Raw genomic sequence first — 18,709 nt, forward strand, 5'->3', positions numbered from 1 at the left:
CTTCGCTGCTTAGTCATCGTTGATGAACATGGATGCGGGGTAGTTCCACTTTCTCCACGCACTTTTCCCGCTGATAGCACGACGCACCACCGCCTCTTCCCCCAACGCCACGCCTTAGGCACACGCCCCGATGACATAACCCATCACCTTATCGTGCCGTTTCACCGCCTTCCCGCTTTCGTCATCTTCTTTTCTTCTTCTTCGTTTCTTCATTTCTTCTTCTTCGTTTTATCTCCTTTGACGATGTTTCTTCCTTTACACAAAGCGTCGTCCGTCTTGACTTGCTGAACCAGGTGAGACCAGCTCGGTCGAGTGTCTACATTGACGCAGGCTGCCCTTCCTCGTGCCACAGTCAGGTGAGAGGGCTGGTTGCCTCCTTTATAGCCAGATCTATTTCTTTACAGCAGACGGCTTTCCTTTGACCGCTTCTACCGCATCTCCTGGTGACTTGACTGGAGAGAGAGTCGAATGGAGCAGGCGTGTGGCCTTCTTTTTGACTGCATGTGTATGTTCTAGTTTGTGAGGGGGGAACACTCCGAACTATATATATGGATGTTTTTTTATCTGCCATAACGTTTACTGATATCTATTACTGTTTAGTGAACTCTTAAATCGATTACTTACTTCCGGCATCGTCAAGCTCCGGCTTCTGGTTCTGGAGTGTATATATATAACTGCAGGTGTGGAGGGAGACTTGGAGATATATGCACCTCGCACACACTACCATCCACCATGACTTTGAATAACGCGTCACCGGAGCGTGGCATACGGCCTCAACCAGCGCAGGAAGGTCATGCTCGTCGATCAGAAGGTGAGTTCACGTCTCTATCTGGTCCTGATCGGCTTTTGAGGTCGCATAGACCTTTCTGGAAACAGGATTCAACTCCCGTATCTGCCCAAAACTGCTACATCTTCCTGCCGTCCCTGCATGAAACACCTCGTTTATGCATTGATTTATTGGATATCAAAAGACTCAAAGTGTTACAATGTACTCATTCAGGTATTATGTAGATTCTTGGATCGAACTCTCCTCACAGCCTTCTTCTTCCTCCTTGTCTTCGGCCGGTACGACCGATGAGATCGTTACAACGGGGCTGAGGGTCCAACAGCTTCGAAGACGGCGAGCGCCGCATCACCATCATCACCACCATGGCGGTTATCATGTTCCACCGCAGGATCTGGAAATCGGCTACTCACACCGTGCGTCGAGCACGACGGGGAGCAGTCAGGATGAGAACGAGGAGACGGAGAGCGAGTCAGACCAGATCTCAAACGATGACTTCCCAGAACGACCGCAGCCAGATGTCAACATGCTGCCCGAGATGTCTTCACAATCAGACGAGACCCTTTCAAGCGATGACGAAGACGATACATCTACCGCATTGGGGTTCAACCCACAGCCCAATGCGTTCTCTCACCCACCAGCCTCCATACGAACGACGCAGCCGCGGAACTCGTTCGACTCTGCTGCGAGACTACTACATAGCAGATCAGGTACCCGACGAAACAGCCTGCACAGCATCGGGTCCCGGAGATCGACAAACCAGCAACCTCAGCACTCTCCCTTCAACATAATCTCACCCTCCTACCAGGCAGACCATGACGCTGCCCTGCGCGCGAGCCTCTCTACCCTCCTATCCTGTGCAGCCGCAGCTCGTGGCCTACCCAAGAACGACAGCCAGCCGTCGGTTGCCGATCGATCGCCCCCGAGAGCGGAACCGTCTACCTTCCGTCTCCTCCCAGGTGCCGCTGACGCGGAGTATGAACCTTCCGCCGAACCCATCCGTGCACCTGCCCCGCCACCACTGCTCAGATCTCCAACGTCTCCGTCTCCCAGACGTTCACGATCCCCCGTTGCCGGCAGCCAGAAGGCTCGACGCAGAGCCAGCCCATCCAAGGACCGTGCCGCAGCCAAAAAGACCGGACGGCACACGGCCACGGAGACAAGCTCGGCCATCAGTCCCACGGTGATGACGTGGGTGATCAGCGCCGGCGTCGTCGTGCTCTTCTCCGCCATCAGCTTCTCTGCCGGCTACATCCTGGGCCGGGAGGTGGGTAGAGTCGAGTCCGGCCAAGGTCTCTACGGGAACGGACTTGGCAACGTCAGCGAGCCCGCCACCAGCAGCTTTGCCAGCCTCAAGCCAGGAGCCGGCTGTGGCAGAGAGGCTGTTCAGGGCGGCCTAGGGCGGTTCAGATGGACCGGAGGCAGCATCTCCGCATGATCACGACATCTTCTTTACCTTCTTTTTATCATTCTGCGTTCCAGCTCTCCCGGATCGACGGAAGTATCACGTCCAAAACGACCCTTTTCTATATGATGTCAGACGAAATCGACATGAACGGCGCTTTGGAAGACTGCGGGATTTTAACAGACTGGCGGCTGGACTCGGAGTTAACTCGGAACTCATGGCATTGGGCGGTGTTTTTCTCTTCTTCTTCGTCTCTCTTTTATTATTCAAGTGTTTATCTTTTGGATGTTTGGTGTCTTCTTGATATGTGTCTTTTCCCCCCTTTTCCCCCCTTTTCCCAACCTCTATGTTATCCAAATTTGACAGACCTTCTACTTCTCCTGTTGACACGTTTGACACACACATAGGCAGTTTAATATATTATCCTTCTTTTCCCTCCATCCTCGTATCATAGTATACTTAGTGTACATAGTAGCAGGGCGTATGCCGGGAGGGCAGAAACCTTGCACTTCTGACCAGCTTGGCGGCTTCGAGGCCGAAGATCCGCCCACTCCGTCCCTCTTTTCTTGCTTTGCCCCTCCTTTTCTTCTTCTTCTTCTTCCTCTTCCTCTTCTTCATTCATCATCATCAATTCATCTTCATCCAGCCAGTCAATCCCATCCACCGACATCACTCAGACGGTACGAAGAGCCAGAAGTCTCGAGGTCGCGAATAACAGGGGACGGTCTTCTCACCATGGAGCCGTCCCGGTTCGCTATGGATTCATCCAAGAGTCAAGGTATTGTGGTATATATCATATCAGTCACGAGTGACAGGTGTTCAGCTCGGTGCTTCTCTCGTCTCATGGCATGATATCAATATATATCTATCTATGAGCCTGAGGACGCCGGCTGTTCTGAGATTATACTGTCTGAACTTGATCTAGATAATTCTAGCGAAAGGACACACGCGACTTCACTTCTCCCTGATCCCCATCTTCTTCTTTTATCCCCCCTCTGTACGAGGGTGCGTTGTGATGCTGACAGTCCACAGTCTGACCGCCCGTAATCATGTCTACCGATAAGATTACTTTCCTCACCAACTGGTAGGTTCCTTGGTAGCTTGTCTACATGGGTCTTAGTGATCAATTGCTCTCTGTCTTTTTGTGTCTGTTTTGTATGGGAGTAACTGTTCTGAAAGGCATGCTACCCCGTACCACGCCCCCTTGTACCTGGCCCAGAAGAAGGGATACTTCCAGGACGAGGGCATCAAGGTCGCCATCCTGGAGCCAAACGACCCTTCCGATGTCACCGAGATCATTGGAAGCGAGAAGGTCGACCTGGGCTTCAAGGCCATGATCCATACCCTTGCTGTCAGTAGCCGTTGAGCATTCTCTTTTGGACCTGATATTGATACCTTAGCAGGCCAAAGCACGAAACTTCCCAGTCCTGTCAATTGGTTCTCTTCTCGACGAACCGTTCACTGGTGTCGTCTATCTCAAGGACAGCGGAATCACCACCGACTTCCGCTCCTTAAAGGGCAAGCGTATCGGCTACGTTGGAGAGTTCGGCAAGGTATTCAACCCGGCTGTCCGTACATAGAAGTCAGGCTAACTGCTATAGATCCAAATTGACGAGCTCACCAAGTACTATGGCATGACTGCTGATGACTACACCGCCATCCGCTGCGGCATGAACGTCAGCAAGGCCATCATCCAAGGTGACATTGACGCCGGCATCGGTCTCGAGAACGTCCAGATGGTCGAACTCGAAGAATGGCTCGCCAGCCAGAACCGTCCCCGCTCAGACGTCCAGATGCTCCGTATCGACGAGCTGGCTGAGCTAGGATGCTGCTGCTTCTGCTCCATCCTCTACATCGGAAACGAGAAGTTCATCTCCGAGAACCCGGAGAAGGTCAAGAAGTTCATGAAGGCCGTCAAGCGTGCTACCGACTACGTCTTGGAGAAGCCCGAGGCCGCATTCGAGGAATACGTCGACATGAAGCCCGTCATGAACACTGCTGTTAACCGCAAGATCTACGAGCGCTCTTACGCCTACTTCAGCAAGGACCTGAAGAACGTCTCGCGTGACTGGGAGAAGGTCACCAAGTACGGTAAACGATTGGGTGTTTTGGACGAGTCCTTCAAGCCAAACTACACCAACCAGTTCCTTACCTGGGAGATGGAGCCAGAGTCTGCCGATCCAACCGGCGACCAGAAGAAGATGTGTGCTCTCCAGAAGAAGGTTGCTGAGGAGGGCGGGTTCAAGAGAGTCCAGGTCTCCGTTTAAGGTGTGATGACGGCTGAGTCAGTCATATCTGATAAAAACGGGTCTCTCGGTTCTCTACATCCAAAGTTCTGTCCATCCTTTGGTGTTCATCTTGTCAAGTCGAATATAAAGGTAGCAGCCACTCATTTATCCAGACAATGAAGTCATATGAGAAACATAATCATTCCTCTGTATCCCGAGTAGTCTATGAGATTAAACGTCAGTCTGCCCTAATAAGCATTCAGCCGCCGTAGAGCTCAGTTAACATATCGAAGGCGAGTCATATCGAGAAATAATATTGTAGAATACAGTATTTTCTAAAGTTAGTGTACAAAAGGAGTAAAAAGTAATCACGGCTACTGCTTTCAGCAAGCTGACCGTCATGATATACCAAAAAGGACATCGAGCAAGCCTTCAGCTCTAGATATCGTTATTCCCATCATATCCGGTGTTCAACTCCAAGGCCGCAAAACCATTTACAATCCACGCAAGAAGTTAGATTCCTTGATAGCCTTCCTCCTAGCATCACGAGAACTCTTCGTAATTTCGCCTCGGGCAGCTAAGCCAGCGGTAGCAGTTTCGATACTGTTGACCGGCGCTTCACCAGGAGCATTGTAACCAGCGGGCGTAATATCAGTAGCCTGCTCATGCAGAGGAATCTCCCGCGGCTTCAAAGCAGCCAAAGCAGCCATCTTTTTCTCGTGCTTCCTGCGTGCTTTCTTGTTCATTGCTACAAAGTGAAAAATTCCAGTCAGTTTCCCCATAACTTATAAAACGCTCGATATAGATATACGTACTCGAAACGTCGACTGAGCCCGCTCCGGCCTCGGACTTTTTGGCTGATTTGTCTAGCAGCGTCCACAGCCAGTCTGGGTACTCGTGGTCTTCCAGCGCAATTGGATCTTGTTTGTTTTTCTCATAGTTCAATCCAGCTAGTTTTGTGCCTGCCGGGACACTGCTGACGACCTTTGGAGTCTTTGAAGGGGGTTTAGAAGGGGCGGGAGAGGCGGTTTCGGCTGGTGCTGCAGAGCTGTAGAATCGAGGTTGGGATAGTAGGTGCTGCCGCGATAGGAGGGTTGAGTGTGCAGGCGACGCAGCTCTGGATGAAGGGAGACGGGAGAAAAGAGACGAGCGGCACTGTCGACAGATCATTGTGGCGGCTTTTGGATTCCTTGCAATTGGGGTGTTCGTTTAATTGTAGGAATCTCTTGATGTCTTCGTCTTTTTGTCTTGTGCAAAAAGGGAAAAATTGTTTAGGATATGTCACGTGATATATACATGGCCCAAAGATGTACAAAGTTCCTCGAGGTTAAAATTGAATGAAAGGGGTAGAACTTATAGATTAGGGCCAAGGTAAGATGAAAGTTGTATGGTTGATTTGATTTCTATTCCAACTATCTACATGGTACCAGACTGAAGGCAGTATCTGCCTATATAGGCCAAAAAACCAGCGGGTATTAGAAGCAGCCCTAACAAAACGAAAACAATGCTAATTGTTCCATGAAAAAGAACATATAATGTATATGGAGCTTGTCTATGTCTCTTTATTGCGCTTTCTATCGGAATACTCCATGAAGCTCATCACATGGAGCGGAGCTTCGAGCTCCTGATATTGCTGATGTTGCTGCGCAGGAGAATCATGTAAGTTTGGCCGTAACACGATGCCTTCTGGTGTTGTTACTGTTAACTGGACGCCCTCACGAGAAAAAGGAGACATGGACGGTGGAAGATGGGGCGGGCGGAGAGATGAAGTGGCACTCGAAGAACTATCTGGTTCTCTTGGGGCTGGCAGTTGAGGTGAGTTGGTAGCGGGGAGTTCAGGGATTGTATTTATAGCGTTCCCTTGGGCCATGGTAGAGACAGAACCAAAGCCTCGCAAGGGGGTCGACATGGCGCTTTGGGTTGCTATCTTCTCATTTGACCAGGCAATGCTTTGCGTGCTGGGGCTGACGGTTGTAGAAGAGCCGATCGAAGGTGAATCGCCGCATGTTCTGGGGCTTGCAGTTAGCGTAGAGACATCTGAGGGAGCAAACATCTCTGCTCGGTATTTGCTTCCTAACAGATGAATTTTAGCATGGAGAACGATTGAAATTGTATGCTCTGTTTGGGAACGTACCATCGAGCTCGCCGCATGGCCCATGATCTTGTGGTTTTTCGGAGCTGGGACTAGCAACGATTGTAGTGGCTTCCTTCTTGCGTCGACAGAGTATCATTGCACGAGTTCCTTCCCATTTTCCAGCCTTCTTCCTCCTACGTCGAATGAGGAGCCAGAAGCATGCGCTACAGCAAAGAAGTAGCGCAACAACCACAGCCCCTACAATACCACCGATGAAAGCACCTCGACTGGGGCCTAAATGGATGATTGTTGGCTGTGGTATAGCTGTTGATACTGTCTCAGTGGCCGTTGTAGGTGGAGAACTAATAGTTAGCGTAGTTATCGTGGATGCCGTGGATACCATGGATGTTATGGATAAAGAGGTCTTTGTTTTCGATGCTATGGTGGTATGCGAGGTAGTAGTTCGAGAGGTTGAGGTTGAATGCAAGGTAGGCGACTGAGTCTGAGTTGCTCGTGAAGTCTGTCTGCTAGTGGTAGGCGAGGACGGTGATTTTGCGTTATCCGGACATTCACCAGTATTGCAAGGATCTACCGCACAGCATCCCCTGAATAAACCCTTGGAGCAGGCATAAAACTGCATGCCCTTCTCGCAGTCCGTCTCGTGGCGGCGAAATCGAAGTCCTCTGTCCGTCATGGTCTCGTATGCCATCCTTATCATCCGTATGAGTATAGGTTATCGATTGTGAAAGGTGGCATCAGCAAGTAGATGTTATTCGTAAAGAGCCTCTCCTTGCTCCAAGCCCCAGCCCCCGGTATACTTTGAGGGATAATATCAGTAGTGAGATATTATCCAAGTTCCGCAGCATCCCAATTTCAGTGGGTAAAAAATAAAAATAGGAAGTTAAAAGGGATAGATGGCATCAAAAAGCACTCAGGCCATGGGCTCTGACTTCTGATGAAAGGGGTCAATCAAGTCTCTCCTGGGGACACCACGAGAATAAAGAAAGAAACCCCGACGGGTGCAAACGGCACCGCCCCTGGCAACGCACCAACTCTGGGTATCCATCACAACATCTATAGCCCTTATAAAGCGGTGCGGCTTGCTTGTGCTGCACAACTGCGGGTTGATGCAACCGCAAACAATAAAAAGGGAGCGAATCAACTTTTGGCTGCGCGGAAGTTCAAATGTTGGATATTATATAAGCATGCTGACTCAGCCGCTCCGGTCCTATCAGGGTCACGAGTTTAGCGCGCTCTCCATCGCGAGATGCAGGAGGTTGCTTTTTGTTGCGCTTGATATGTACAGAGTAGATTCAAGGGTGTCTTCTACTAGCTGGTCCGGGGCAGAGTACGGGTTGATTAGCACTCGACTATGTGGGTGCAAAAGTGGACTGGAGATAGGCACACCTAAATATGGAACTCCGTTAGTTATAAGATATTACCTGTTGGCGTTGTGACTCTTACAAGAGCAAACAAATATCAAATCGGACAAGACAGCTTTTTGTTTCTATTACTCATACTGAGACCTTTTTATCACGTCCTTTTGTTATCAAAAAAAAAAAAAAAACACATACCAGGTCAAACGCATCTTGAGTCAAAAGCTCGTTGTTCCATACCCTCATTTGGAAACGCAACAGCGAAAATCCGGCCTCGTTAGAACCACCCGACGACCACAATATTCTCTATTGCCATTTTGTCTTTTGACAATCTCCAAAGCCCAGCATGTCGGAAACTATTACCGATCATATCGGCCAGCTGTTCAGCCGACCCGTTTTCGAGTCTCTCCTCAAACGTCGTTTCTTTTTCACCGAGTCATTCGAAATATATCGCACTTCAAGTGGATTTAAGGGCGATAACCGGGGCCTTTTCGACTATGGCCCACCGGGATGTGCGTTACAAGCAAACATTGTCGATATTTGGAGAAAACACTTTGTGCTTGAAGAGGATATGCTAGAGCTTGACTGCACTGCCATAACTCCAGAAGATGTCTTCAAAACAAGTGGCCATGTTGATAGGTTCGCTGATTGGATGTGCAAGGATCCTGCAAAGGGCGAATACCTTCGAGCTGACCATCTCGTTGAAAATGTGCTAAGAGCAAGACTGGATGGCGATAGAATAGCGCGTGGGATTGAATCCGATCGCCCAAACGATGCTGCTTCCAGCCCGGATGGCACTAAAAAGGATAAGACAAAGGTTAAGGAAGTGAAACCAATAAAACTAAGTGATTCTGCAGTAAAAGAGTACGAGGAAATCCTCGCGCAGGTATTAAATTCCTATAAAATATTACTTTCCTCGTTTTACTAAGAAAATATTAGATTGATAACTACGACGGGGAAGCCTTAGGCCGACTAATAAAGCGGCTTGACATTCGAAATCCCGATGGCAATAATGAAGTTCTTGAGCCGAAGCTTTTCAATCTCATGTTTAAATCTACAGTCGGCCCGAGCGCTGCTGCTCCCGTCTACTTACGGCCGGAAACAGCGCAGGGTCAGTTCCTGAATTTCCGGAAAATGCTGGAGTATAACAATAATACCATGCCATTTGCTTCTGCATCCGTGGGGAAGTCATACCGCAATGAGATCTCACCTAGGGCTGGCTTGCTGCGGGTCCGGGAGTTCTTGATGGCGGAAATCGAACATTTTGTTGACCCCGACAATGGAAAGAAACATGAGCGGTTTGAGAACGTGCAGCATCTGGAATTGCCCTTTCTTGATCAAAGCACTCAACTATCAGGCCAAACAACGGCGAAATACTTATCTCTTGGTAAAGCCGTTGAGAAGAACATTGTCAACAATGAGACGCTAGGCTATTTTCTCGGAAGAATCTATCAATTTCTTATCAAAATTGGTATTGACCAGTCTAAGCTACGATTCCGACAGCATCTAGCGAACGAGATGGCCCACTATGCTTGTGACTGTTGGGATGCCGAACTATTAACTACGTCTGGCTGGGTTGAGTGCGTTGGCTGTGCTGATAGAAGCGCCTATGATCTTACTGTTCATGCTGGACGAACTGGACAACGATTAACCGTTCAGGAACCCCTTCCAGAGCCTATACAAATTGAGAAACTGGAAGCCATACTGGATAAGAAGAAGCTTGGGCCAAAGTTCCGTAAAGATGCTAGAGCTGTCGAATCTGCTATTTCTGCGTTGAGCCAAGATGCCCTTGAGAGGCTTTCCCCGGTTCTGGAAAAAAATGGTGAAATCTTGATTCGGGTAGCGGATCTATCTGGAGGTGATGGTACAGTGGCGATCGGCAAAGATCTTTTGAATATCAAGCGTGTCAGCAAAATCGAGAACACGAGGGAATACACTCCAAACGTTATCGAGCCTTCGTTTGGCATTGGTAGAATCCTATATTCGCTTCTCGAGCATGTGTACTGGTCACGGCCCTCAGACGCCGCTCGTGTGGTAGGTATCAATAGTGGCCTTAGCATAAGTCTCGAAGCTAATATCAATGTGCAGGTTCTCTCGCTCCCTCCATCAGTTGCGCCGACGAAAGTGCTTCTAGTTCCCTTATCGTCCCACCAATCTTTCCGCCCAATCATTAAAAACTTATCATCTCAACTTCGTTCCTTAGGGATTTCCAACCGAATCGACGACTCTAATGCTAGTATTGGCAAAAGATACGCACGCAATGATGAGTTGGGCACCCCATTTGGTATTACTGTCGATTTTGATACCGTGAAAGATAGTACGATAACCTTGCGAGAGAGGGATACCACAAAACAAGTTAGGGGAACTACAGAAGAGATCATATCCACCGTTAAACGCCTTGTTGATGGGGTGGAGAACTGGGAGCAAACCTTGTGCAGGCTCCCGGTTTTCACGTAGATACTCAGAGCCAGGAAAATGATTAATGGCTTGGGTAGTTAGAGATATAAGTAGTTGAAGGCCTAATAATATTCCTCTAGATCTTCCTTAGTAGTATCGAACGACAAACTCCCGACGAATATCTTCTTCGAAGGCGGGTTAGCAAGTTCTTCCTCGATACTAGCTTTCTTCTTAGGTCGACCGTCAAAGTTCGTCGCATCTTTAATCAGCATGCGCCGTCCACTGACTAATTCCTCACACCAGAATGTGACCGAACAAAGAAATGCAGGAAGACGGAGATCCCAAGGCTCCTCAGGTCACGGCTCCACGTGGCAGCCTTTAGAGCCATCGTGGGTGAGGTACTATCTGGGCCATGTCCGGAGAACTAGTTACTCCGTACTTCTTTGGGTTCACGGAGTAGTTAACTAATATGCTTGCGTTGGTACTCCGAGCCACACTTACGCTCTCGACCAGGCTCCCTACTTATTTATTACGATTTGCTACTATGTAGCACTCTGATTATGTTGGATTACGATTTTTCGTAATCGGTCTACACCGTTACTTTTGAGACAACGGCTTACGATATGGCTACCGGGTTGCAAGAGTCCAACCGGAATGGCAGTTGATGTATGCGAAGCGGATTAAATAATATACATCCAGTGTGACTTGCCCTTTGGTCTACATTAGTATACCACGTATTACTGTTCAATGACTGCCGAGAAAACCCGCACGATGGTATTCGGAATGATCTTCCAATCAATAGTTGTCTTGATTACCTACCTGGCATATGAACGGCCCACCGTACGGAGTATTGCATCGCCTCGGAATTTGATGGCTGGGATGTGATTCACTCTTCCAATAGTGAGCCTAAGTGGCCAGTCACCTAATATATCTCGTTTGGCTCCTAAAGGTATACCTCCTCACTTACCCAAATCTCGATTAAGGGATAAGGTAAAAACTCCGCCAACTTACACATGCCATATACCTTCATTTGTTACTTCGTTTACAACTAAGTCACTATTCTATTTACTACCTTACTTTGCCCCTAATACGGGTTCGTATGCGGACACTGCGATGCCCGATGCCTTTTATACATCTGTGGACGGTGGAAATCCTTAACTATATTCCTCACATGGTGAGTCAACACTGCGCTGGAGTCATTTGTCGTACAATCTGTCGACATGGTTATCGTGCGGTTGCCCGATGATGCTCGAGTACACCAACATGCCTCAACTTTTACATGGCTCCGGATCCTTCATGGCCTCGAGAGCCTTGAAATGCTGTTGAAAAGTTGACGTTATACAAAGATTCATGTCGTCAGCGTCCTATCAATCTTATCAATCTTATCAATCTAATCAATCTAATTGTGGATCCTAAGGTTTTGCTAGGGTACTCTGCATATAGAATATATGCTTTCCTCGTCTTTGGATGCACTATTGCGATATGATAAGCTGTCCACCCTTGCTTTTATAGAGTAATATCTATCAACCCTTTGGGATCCTGGCTGCGTCTTTAACCTTTTTGGGTGATTGATATCGCTATTCCGACTCGTAATGATGTCGATCGCACATGATAAGCAATTCCGTTATAAACTACTGCCAACACACGCCATATATCCCTATCCCTGTATTCCGACGACCCTTTATTCCGGTCTTTATTACTCTGATGGCTTACCACTAAGGGATATACTATTGCTCTTGTTCATCAACTTCTCTTCTTGTTCATTAACTTCACGCAGTCACTTTCAACAAGAGCCATGGAGACCAAAAGCAAGGAAGCAGCCCAGCAGAGCCAGGAGGACGAGAAAAGTGTCCTAGATATGAAAAGACATGATCCGGAGCAAGGTCGAGGAGCTCATACTAAACTCGTTATCGACAGCGCAGAGGCTGCCACCTGGGATGAGGCATTCCTCGTTAAGTTCAGCCCAGATGATGCTGAGAATCCCCTCAATTGGTCTAAGAAGTTAAAATGGGGACTCACAGCGGCGATTTCTGGCACTAACTTTACTCGTATTATGGTCTCGACGGTAAGAGCGTCCCTAACTGTCTCAACTTGTGGGGTTTTCTGCTAACAAGGATCTACCTCTACCTACAGATGATGGCACCTGCAATCAACACTATTGCACTTGAGTTAAACATGTCAACCACCGAGTCAACTATGGCCCTATCAGTATATCTCTTAGCGACAGTATTTGGCCCGCTTATTATTGGCCCTATATCAGAGGTATATGGTAGAAAGTCCATATTCCATATTACTAGTATCTGGTTTCTGGCCTGGAATCTTATATGTGGCTTTGCTAACTCGAAGGGCTTGCTTATTTCTGCTCGCCTCCTAGCTGGATTTGGCGCCAGTGCAGTATATAGCCTGGGATACGGCGTGCTTGGTGATATATGGTCAGCAGAGCAGAGAGGATGCTCATTGAGCCTATACCTACTAATTCCTCTAACTGGCTCTGCTGTTGGTCCTATTGTGGCCGGTTTTATTATTAAGTATTCTACCTGGCGATGGATGTTTTGGGCAACTACTATTCTCCAGGCTATTCTTGAGCTATTGTCTATGCTCCTATTTCACGAGAGCTACGCGCCTATTCTTCTTTACCAACGAGCTAAGAAATGGCGCAAAGAGACTGGCAATCTTCGCTACCACACCGAGGTTGAGATACGTGAATCCGGCCGCTCTACCTCCTGGAAGCTAAGACATAGCCTCTCCCGCCCTCTCCGCCTCCTGATATTCCACCCAATCATCCAGATCCAGGCCATCCTAGAAGGCATCAACTACGGCCTGCTGTACTTTGCGCTAGCAAGCTTCTCTGCCCTCTATGTCTCCGCTTACGGTGAATCTGTATCCATCTCTGGCCTGCACTACATTTCTATCTGTATCGGAAGTATCTCCGGCTCTCAAATCTCTGGGCCGCTCATGGACTATGCATATAGGAGGTTGACAAGCCACACTGGTGATACCAATGTACCTGAGCTCCGCATCCCCCTTCTGCTCCCGGGTGCCCTCTTTACGCCTATTGGCTTCCTGCTCTATGGCTGGGCTGCACAATATCACCTCTTCTGGGTTGTTATCGATATTGGTGCCGCTATACTATCCCTTGGTATGCAAATATTTGATACCACGCTATCCGCATATGTTATGGATGCCTACCCAGAGCACATTGGCTCAGCAGCTGCTGCGACCCAGGTGCTAAGAAGCCTGCTAGCTTTTGCGTTCCCGTTGTTCTCCGACAAGCTGTACAAATCACTGCAGTACGGATGGGGGAACAGTCTTTTGGCGTTTCTATCAGCTGGGGTTACACTACCAGCGACCGGTGTACTCTGGTGTTACGGTGCTAAGTTAAGGGGGAGGGGGCAGTCGAGCTATTAGGGCATCTTGGGCATGTATTAGATGTATGTCCTGGTGGTTATGTTTTGACTACTTATGCAGAAGGCCGTGAGATCCGTCGCCAGGCATCAGTCGGTCGAACCGTCGAACGGCCGCACCCAGCACTCCCCCACTCATATGTATATAGCCGCGATAATTATATCAATCTCAGGAAATGTGGATAGACATGGGCCCAGACTAAGGACTCGGGTGAAGGTGATCTAGAATCTAGTGACTCAACTAACTAGCGTACAGTCATCTAGATATTGTCGAGGATTAGCTATTTCAATCTAGGATCTGTCTATATTAACTGCCTACCTAACTAAATAACAGGGCGAGGCCAGAAAATCCACCTATTTGCTAACTCTATAGTGTGTTTAGTTACATAATTACTCCTGAATATAGGGAGGCTTAAACACGTAACGGGTCTGTCCTGACACGGAGAGCCTTCCTGCGCATGGGTCAAGAACCTAGACATGAAACGGTTTTCAGAAACCGCACAGCAATTGGGGGAGGACACAAGATCATACCGTTCTCACGTCTTTCTAGATGAAGGAGAATAATGCGATGCCTAGCTACATTAGCTGGGATGAATCCAATTAAGGGTTAGATACCATTGATCAAACACGCACTTCGCGTAATAGCAATGCTTTGACTAGCCTGTGCTTAGGTCGGGTATACTTGTGAGAATTGATACAACAGCCGCAGTACCTTGGTTTACCCCATATATAGAAAAAATATTGTTTGTGTCGTACATACTCTTACAAGAGCAAACAAATAACATATTAGACAAGACAGCTTTTTGTTTCTATTACCTATGCTGAGACCTTTTCCATCATATATGTTTATTATCAAAAAGGAATAAAAAAACATACCAGGCCGGACGCATCTTGAGACCATCCCAGTCAAAGCCCATCGTTCTCCCCTACCTCGACAAGGCAATGTCGTCAATTCGTAAAATAAGCTTCACGGTTTCGGCTGCAAGCTCGACTGCACTTGTGCTGACCAACAAAGGCTGCAGGACACGCTCATCGGCTATGTTGACCTTGACTCCACCGCTTCGGATGCTGACACCCGCGTTCTTCTCACCCATCTCGTGACGATGGCGTAGGTCGGTAACAACTTTGATGCTATTCAACCCTGCATTCTCGGCAAGGGTGACTGGGATGACTTCCATGGCGCTGGCGAATGCTTTCCAGCAGATGGCTTCGGTACCAGTCAGGAGGCGAGCTTGCTTAGCCAGGGCCTGTGCAATTTCAATTTCGGGTGCTCCTCCACCAGCAATCAGGGCTCGTTTCTTGACCAGGCATCTCACTACGCAGAGAGCATCATGGAGGGAACGTTCCACCTCGTCGAGAATCAGGTTGTTGGCTCCGCGTGCGACGATAGAGACGGTCTGGGTGGCAGTTGGGGTGCGGATGCCGGTAATCTTGAGATATCTGGATCCAGATGAGTTCACTTCTTCCACCAGGTCAGCAGATCCGAGCTTATCTTCGGTGAAGGAGTCAATGTTGGCAATGGGCTTGCAGCCTAAGCTCTTGCACACGAACTCGACTTCGTCACGCTCAATGTCCTTCACAGCGAGGATCTTAACGCGGGAAAGGAAGTTGAGAGAAAGGTCGTTGACGGCGTCTCGGAGAATCGACTTTTGAATGAGGATAACATTGCATTTCGTCTTGGCAATCTTTCGAATCATGTTGAGGAGATATGTACGTTCCTCTTTAAGAATCTTGTCCATCTGCCTGTAGTCATTGACGACAATCTGGTTCTCCATCTGTATTTTGCTAGTGGTTAGTATGGTCCATTTTAGAGGAGGGATATTCATATACGGACATCTGGTTTGGGAGGGCTGAGTTGGAATTGAACCAAAGCAATCTTGGCCTTTTCCACTCTAGTTGGACCACCTGCACTCTTTAGAACAGGCTGGTTCATGATCAAGCCGTCAACCATCTCACTCTCTTCAATAGTTCCGCCGACCTTCTTCACTATCCTAATATTACGGAGATCCACATTTTCGGCTGTCTTCTGGTCAATGACCCGGAGAACAGAATCCACAGCCATAGGAGAAAGCAGGCTGGAATATTGAGAGACAATTTTTGAAGACAAGGAGGTTGATGCGGCTTGGAGGAGGATGGCCCTATCTGAAAGAGAAATGGGTTGTGACATATCTTCGAGGATCTTGACTGCCGCAGCAGCAGCGCGCTGGAAAGACTCAGAGATAACGGTAGGATGTAGGCCTGATCGCAAGTGTTAGAGAGTATATGTTGGAAGGGTATCTCAAAGTATTGTACCTTTGGCGAGCAGTCTCTCTGCAGCCCCTAGTAGACTTCCAGCAATAACCACAACAGATGTAGTACCATCACCAGCCTCAACGTCCTGTGCCGCACTCAAGTCTACCAACATTTTAGCAGCAGGATGCATGACGGCCATATCCTTCAACATGGTATTTCCATCGTTCGTCTGTGGTGGCCAAGGGAATCAGTATGAGGGGTGTCGGTGAGTAGATATCACGGAAAACCAACGTACAATTATTGTCTCGCCTTTTCCAGTTTGTATCTATAGAATCAATCTATTAGTCAATAGGACGGTAAAGGTATATAATCGTCTGGCATACCATCTTATCCATACCCCTTGGGCCAAGCGACTTTTTTTTGCTATACGTTAGCCCCGCGTTCAACTAGATTAGAGAACGAAGCTATCGTACCGTTCTTATAGCGTCCGCAACCGCTATAGCCAGGTTAGTAAATGAGTTTTAACCAGGTAGCAGAGCCATTCATACCTCTGGCTGCCATGATGTTCGCAGCGCGAACCGCCATGGGCTTCTCCTTATCCTAGGTCAAAAGGTCAGTATATATATTCCAGGCACCCAGCAACTGATTGAAAAGCGATCACCGACTTTAAAAGTATTATTCATATTTCCCTGAATACCTAGAGCGGCCGCCATCTTAAATATTAGTGAGCTCGTATGGCCGAAGCAGGTGGTGGGTTATTTTGTGTGCTTGAATATTTATTTATCACAACTTGTGGAGGGAAGTTTTGGAATTTGTGAGCTTCCCAATAGAATTTCGAAGGAGGATGAGAAAAAGATGCTTGGCGCGCAATGTTCTTCTTCTAGCGTCAAAAGTACAGCTTCAAGCAAACCTCGAGACAGCAAGCTCTCGTGAACACACCAGCAAGACTCCCATACGCCTCACCTCATTTGCCTGAAGCTCTGCCTTTAGATATCAGCTGCGGACTTCGCTCGTCGCCTACGATTACACACTTATTTCGCCTGTTGCCTCTGTTTCTCGCCGGCTGCACCGTTATAAATCGACATCATGCCCAGCGCCACGGGCCAGAACTGGGAGAAGTACAAGAAGAATTTTGCCGACGATGAGGAGCCTGAGAAGAAGATAACGCCTTTGACAGATGAGTTAGTTTTAATGATGCCTGGTTTAGCAGTTGAGCGTGGATGGCTGACCTTTGTGAAGGGATATTCATGTCTTGAAGACTTACGGCGCCGCCCCATACGCTGCCGCGATAAAGAAGCTCGAAAAACAGATCAAGGACAAACAAGCAAGCGTAAATGAGAAGATAGGAGTAAAAGTATGCGGTGTTGCTGTTTGTTATTTTCTTGGGTATGGTTACTTATCTTTCTGTATAGGAGTCCGACACAGGGCTGGCGCCACCACATCTCTGGGATGTTGCAGCGGATAGACAGCGGATGGCTGAAGAACAGCCCCTACAAGTTGCTAGGTGTACAAAAATCATTCCAGATGAAAAGGATGCCGAGAAGAGCAAATACGTTATCAACGTGAAGCAGATTGCCAAATTTGTGGTGAACCTGGGTGACCGTGTCAGTCCGACAGATATCGAAGAAGGGATGCGAGTAGGGTAAGTTGCGTCCATCAGCTTATATGTATTCATCATGCTAATACTCTGCTCAAAAAGTGTCGACCGGAATAAATATCAGATTCTTTTACCGCTACCTCCCAAGATCGACCCTAGTGTTACAATGATGACGGTTGAAGATAAGCCCGATGTTACATACGGTGATGTTGGAGGAAGTAAAGAACAGATCGAAAAACTCAGAGAAGTCGTAGAAATGCCACTTCTATCACCCGAGCGATTTGTTGGTCTTGGAATAGACCCGCCAAAGGGAGCCCTGCTCTATGGGCCTCCCGGAACCGGAAAGACCCTTTGCGCGCGAGCAGTGGCCAACCGAACAGACGCAACTTTCATCCGTGTTATCGGCAGTGAGCTTGTTCAGAAATACGTGGGAGAAGGCGCTAGGATGGTGAGAGAGCTTTTCGAGATGGCCCGGACCAAGAAGGCGTGCATTATCTTCTTTGACGAAATCGATGCTATCGGTGGTGCTCGTTTCGACGATGGTGCTGGTGGTGATAACGAGGTCCAGAGAACTATGTTGGAACTGATCACCCAGCTGGACGGTTTCGATTCTAGAGGAAACATCAAGGTCATGTTTGCCACCAACAGACCATCGACTCTCGACCCTGCCCTCATGAGGCCCGGCCGTATTGATCGAAAGATTGAATTCTCCCTCCCCGATCTAGACGGACGTGCGAACATCCTACGAATTCATGCCAAGAGCATGTCTGTGGAGCGCGATATAAGATGGGAGCTCATCTCCCGATTATGCCCCAACTCCACCGGTGCCGAGCTGCGAAGTGTTGCTACGGAGGCCGGTATGTTCGCTATCAGAGCACGCCGCAAGGTTGCGACCGAAAAGGACTTTTTGGCTGCCGTGGATAAGGTGATCAAGAGTAACTTGAAATTCAACTCCACGGCCACATATATGCAATACAATTAAACGACCTCTCGCGCTCTCTTGTCCTATTTGAACTTCTGGTGCTGGTGTGGGATTGGGACGGGGAACCTAGGATCCGAATGGTGCATCCGCACCGACATGTTATACTACTTTGTTCATTAAATAGAAGCACTCCAGCGTTTCTCTTCCCTTAATCAACGCCTTCTTCGACTTCGAAGTGTTTATATTTATGTCACCTGACACTGTTTATATAATCAAGATATCCGTTATAG

At 48.2% G+C, this 18,709-nt stretch overlaps 8 protein-coding genes across 8 annotated transcripts; 5 read left to right on the plus strand and 3 right to left on the minus strand.

Moving 5' to 3' along the window:
- Nucleotides 1-732: 732 nt before the first annotated feature.
- Nucleotides 733-2,222, plus strand: MCYG_07551 (conserved hypothetical protein; the record flags this gene model as incomplete). Its single annotated transcript, XM_002843722.1, has 2 exons — nt 733-811; nt 1,012-2,222. The coding sequence occupies 2 exons, from the start codon at nt 733-735 to the stop codon at nt 2,220-2,222; spliced, it is 1,290 nt and encodes a 429-aa protein (XP_002843768.1).
- A 655-nt stretch (nt 2,223-2,877) lies between these two features.
- MCYG_07552 (Nmt1 protein) lies at nt 2,878-4,456 on the plus strand (the record flags this gene model as incomplete). The annotated part of the gene is made up of 5 exons (XM_002843723.1): nt 2,878-2,967; nt 3,222-3,273; nt 3,369-3,540; nt 3,593-3,742; nt 3,791-4,456. The coding sequence occupies 4 exons, from the start codon at nt 3,239-3,241 to the stop codon at nt 4,454-4,456; spliced, it is 1,023 nt and encodes a 340-aa protein (XP_002843769.1).
- Nucleotides 4,457-4,911: 455 nt separating this feature from the next.
- On the minus strand, nt 4,912-5,587 carry MCYG_07553 (conserved hypothetical protein; the record flags this gene model as incomplete). The annotated part of the gene is made up of 2 exons (XM_002843724.1): nt 4,912-5,165; nt 5,233-5,587. 2 exons carry the CDS (start codon nt 5,585-5,587, stop codon nt 4,912-4,914), a joined length of 609 nt encoding a protein of 202 aa, XP_002843770.1.
- Nucleotides 5,588-5,969: 382 nt separating this feature from the next.
- On the minus strand, nt 5,970-7,185 carry MCYG_07554 (conserved hypothetical protein; the record flags this gene model as incomplete). The annotated part of the gene is made up of 2 exons (XM_002843725.1): nt 5,970-6,490; nt 6,552-7,185. The coding sequence occupies 2 exons, from the start codon at nt 7,183-7,185 to the stop codon at nt 5,970-5,972; spliced, it is 1,155 nt and encodes a 384-aa protein (XP_002843771.1).
- Nucleotides 7,186-8,213: 1,028 nt separating this feature from the next.
- Nucleotides 8,214-10,324, plus strand: MCYG_07555 (glycyl-tRNA synthetase 1; the record flags this gene model as incomplete). The annotated part of the gene is made up of 2 exons (XM_002843726.1): nt 8,214-8,753; nt 8,807-10,324. 2 exons carry the CDS (start codon nt 8,214-8,216, stop codon nt 10,322-10,324), a joined length of 2,058 nt encoding a protein of 685 aa, XP_002843772.1.
- A 1,735-nt stretch (nt 10,325-12,059) lies between these two features.
- On the plus strand, nt 12,060-13,672 carry MCYG_07556 (polyamine transporter 2; the record flags this gene model as incomplete). The annotated part of the gene is made up of 3 exons (XM_002843727.1): nt 12,060-12,329; nt 12,398-12,526; nt 12,611-13,672. 3 exons carry the CDS (start codon nt 12,060-12,062, stop codon nt 13,670-13,672), a joined length of 1,461 nt encoding a protein of 486 aa, XP_002843773.1.
- A 922-nt stretch (nt 13,673-14,594) lies between these two features.
- Nucleotides 14,595-16,613, minus strand: MCYG_07557 (T-complex protein 1 subunit delta; the record flags this gene model as incomplete). The annotated part of the gene is made up of 6 exons (XM_002843728.1): nt 14,595-15,443; nt 15,503-15,906; nt 15,961-16,129; nt 16,374-16,396; nt 16,449-16,500; nt 16,566-16,613. 6 exons carry the CDS (start codon nt 16,611-16,613, stop codon nt 14,595-14,597), a joined length of 1,545 nt encoding a protein of 514 aa, XP_002843774.1.
- A 373-nt stretch (nt 16,614-16,986) lies between these two features.
- On the plus strand, nt 16,987-18,479 carry MCYG_07558 (26S protease regulatory subunit 7; the record flags this gene model as incomplete). Its single annotated transcript, XM_002843729.1, has 4 exons — nt 16,987-17,081; nt 17,140-17,254; nt 17,313-17,542; nt 17,600-18,479. The coding sequence occupies 4 exons, from the start codon at nt 16,987-16,989 to the stop codon at nt 18,477-18,479; spliced, it is 1,320 nt and encodes a 439-aa protein (XP_002843775.1).
- Nucleotides 18,480-18,709: the final 230 nt, after the last annotated feature.

The sequence above is a fragment of the Microsporum canis genome, genomic scaffold (assembly GCF_000151145.1).
Source record: "Microsporum canis CBS 113480 supercont1.7 genomic scaffold, whole genome shotgun sequence".
NCBI classification, from domain to species: domain Eukaryota; kingdom Fungi; phylum Ascomycota; class Eurotiomycetes; order Onygenales; family Arthrodermataceae; genus Microsporum; species Microsporum canis.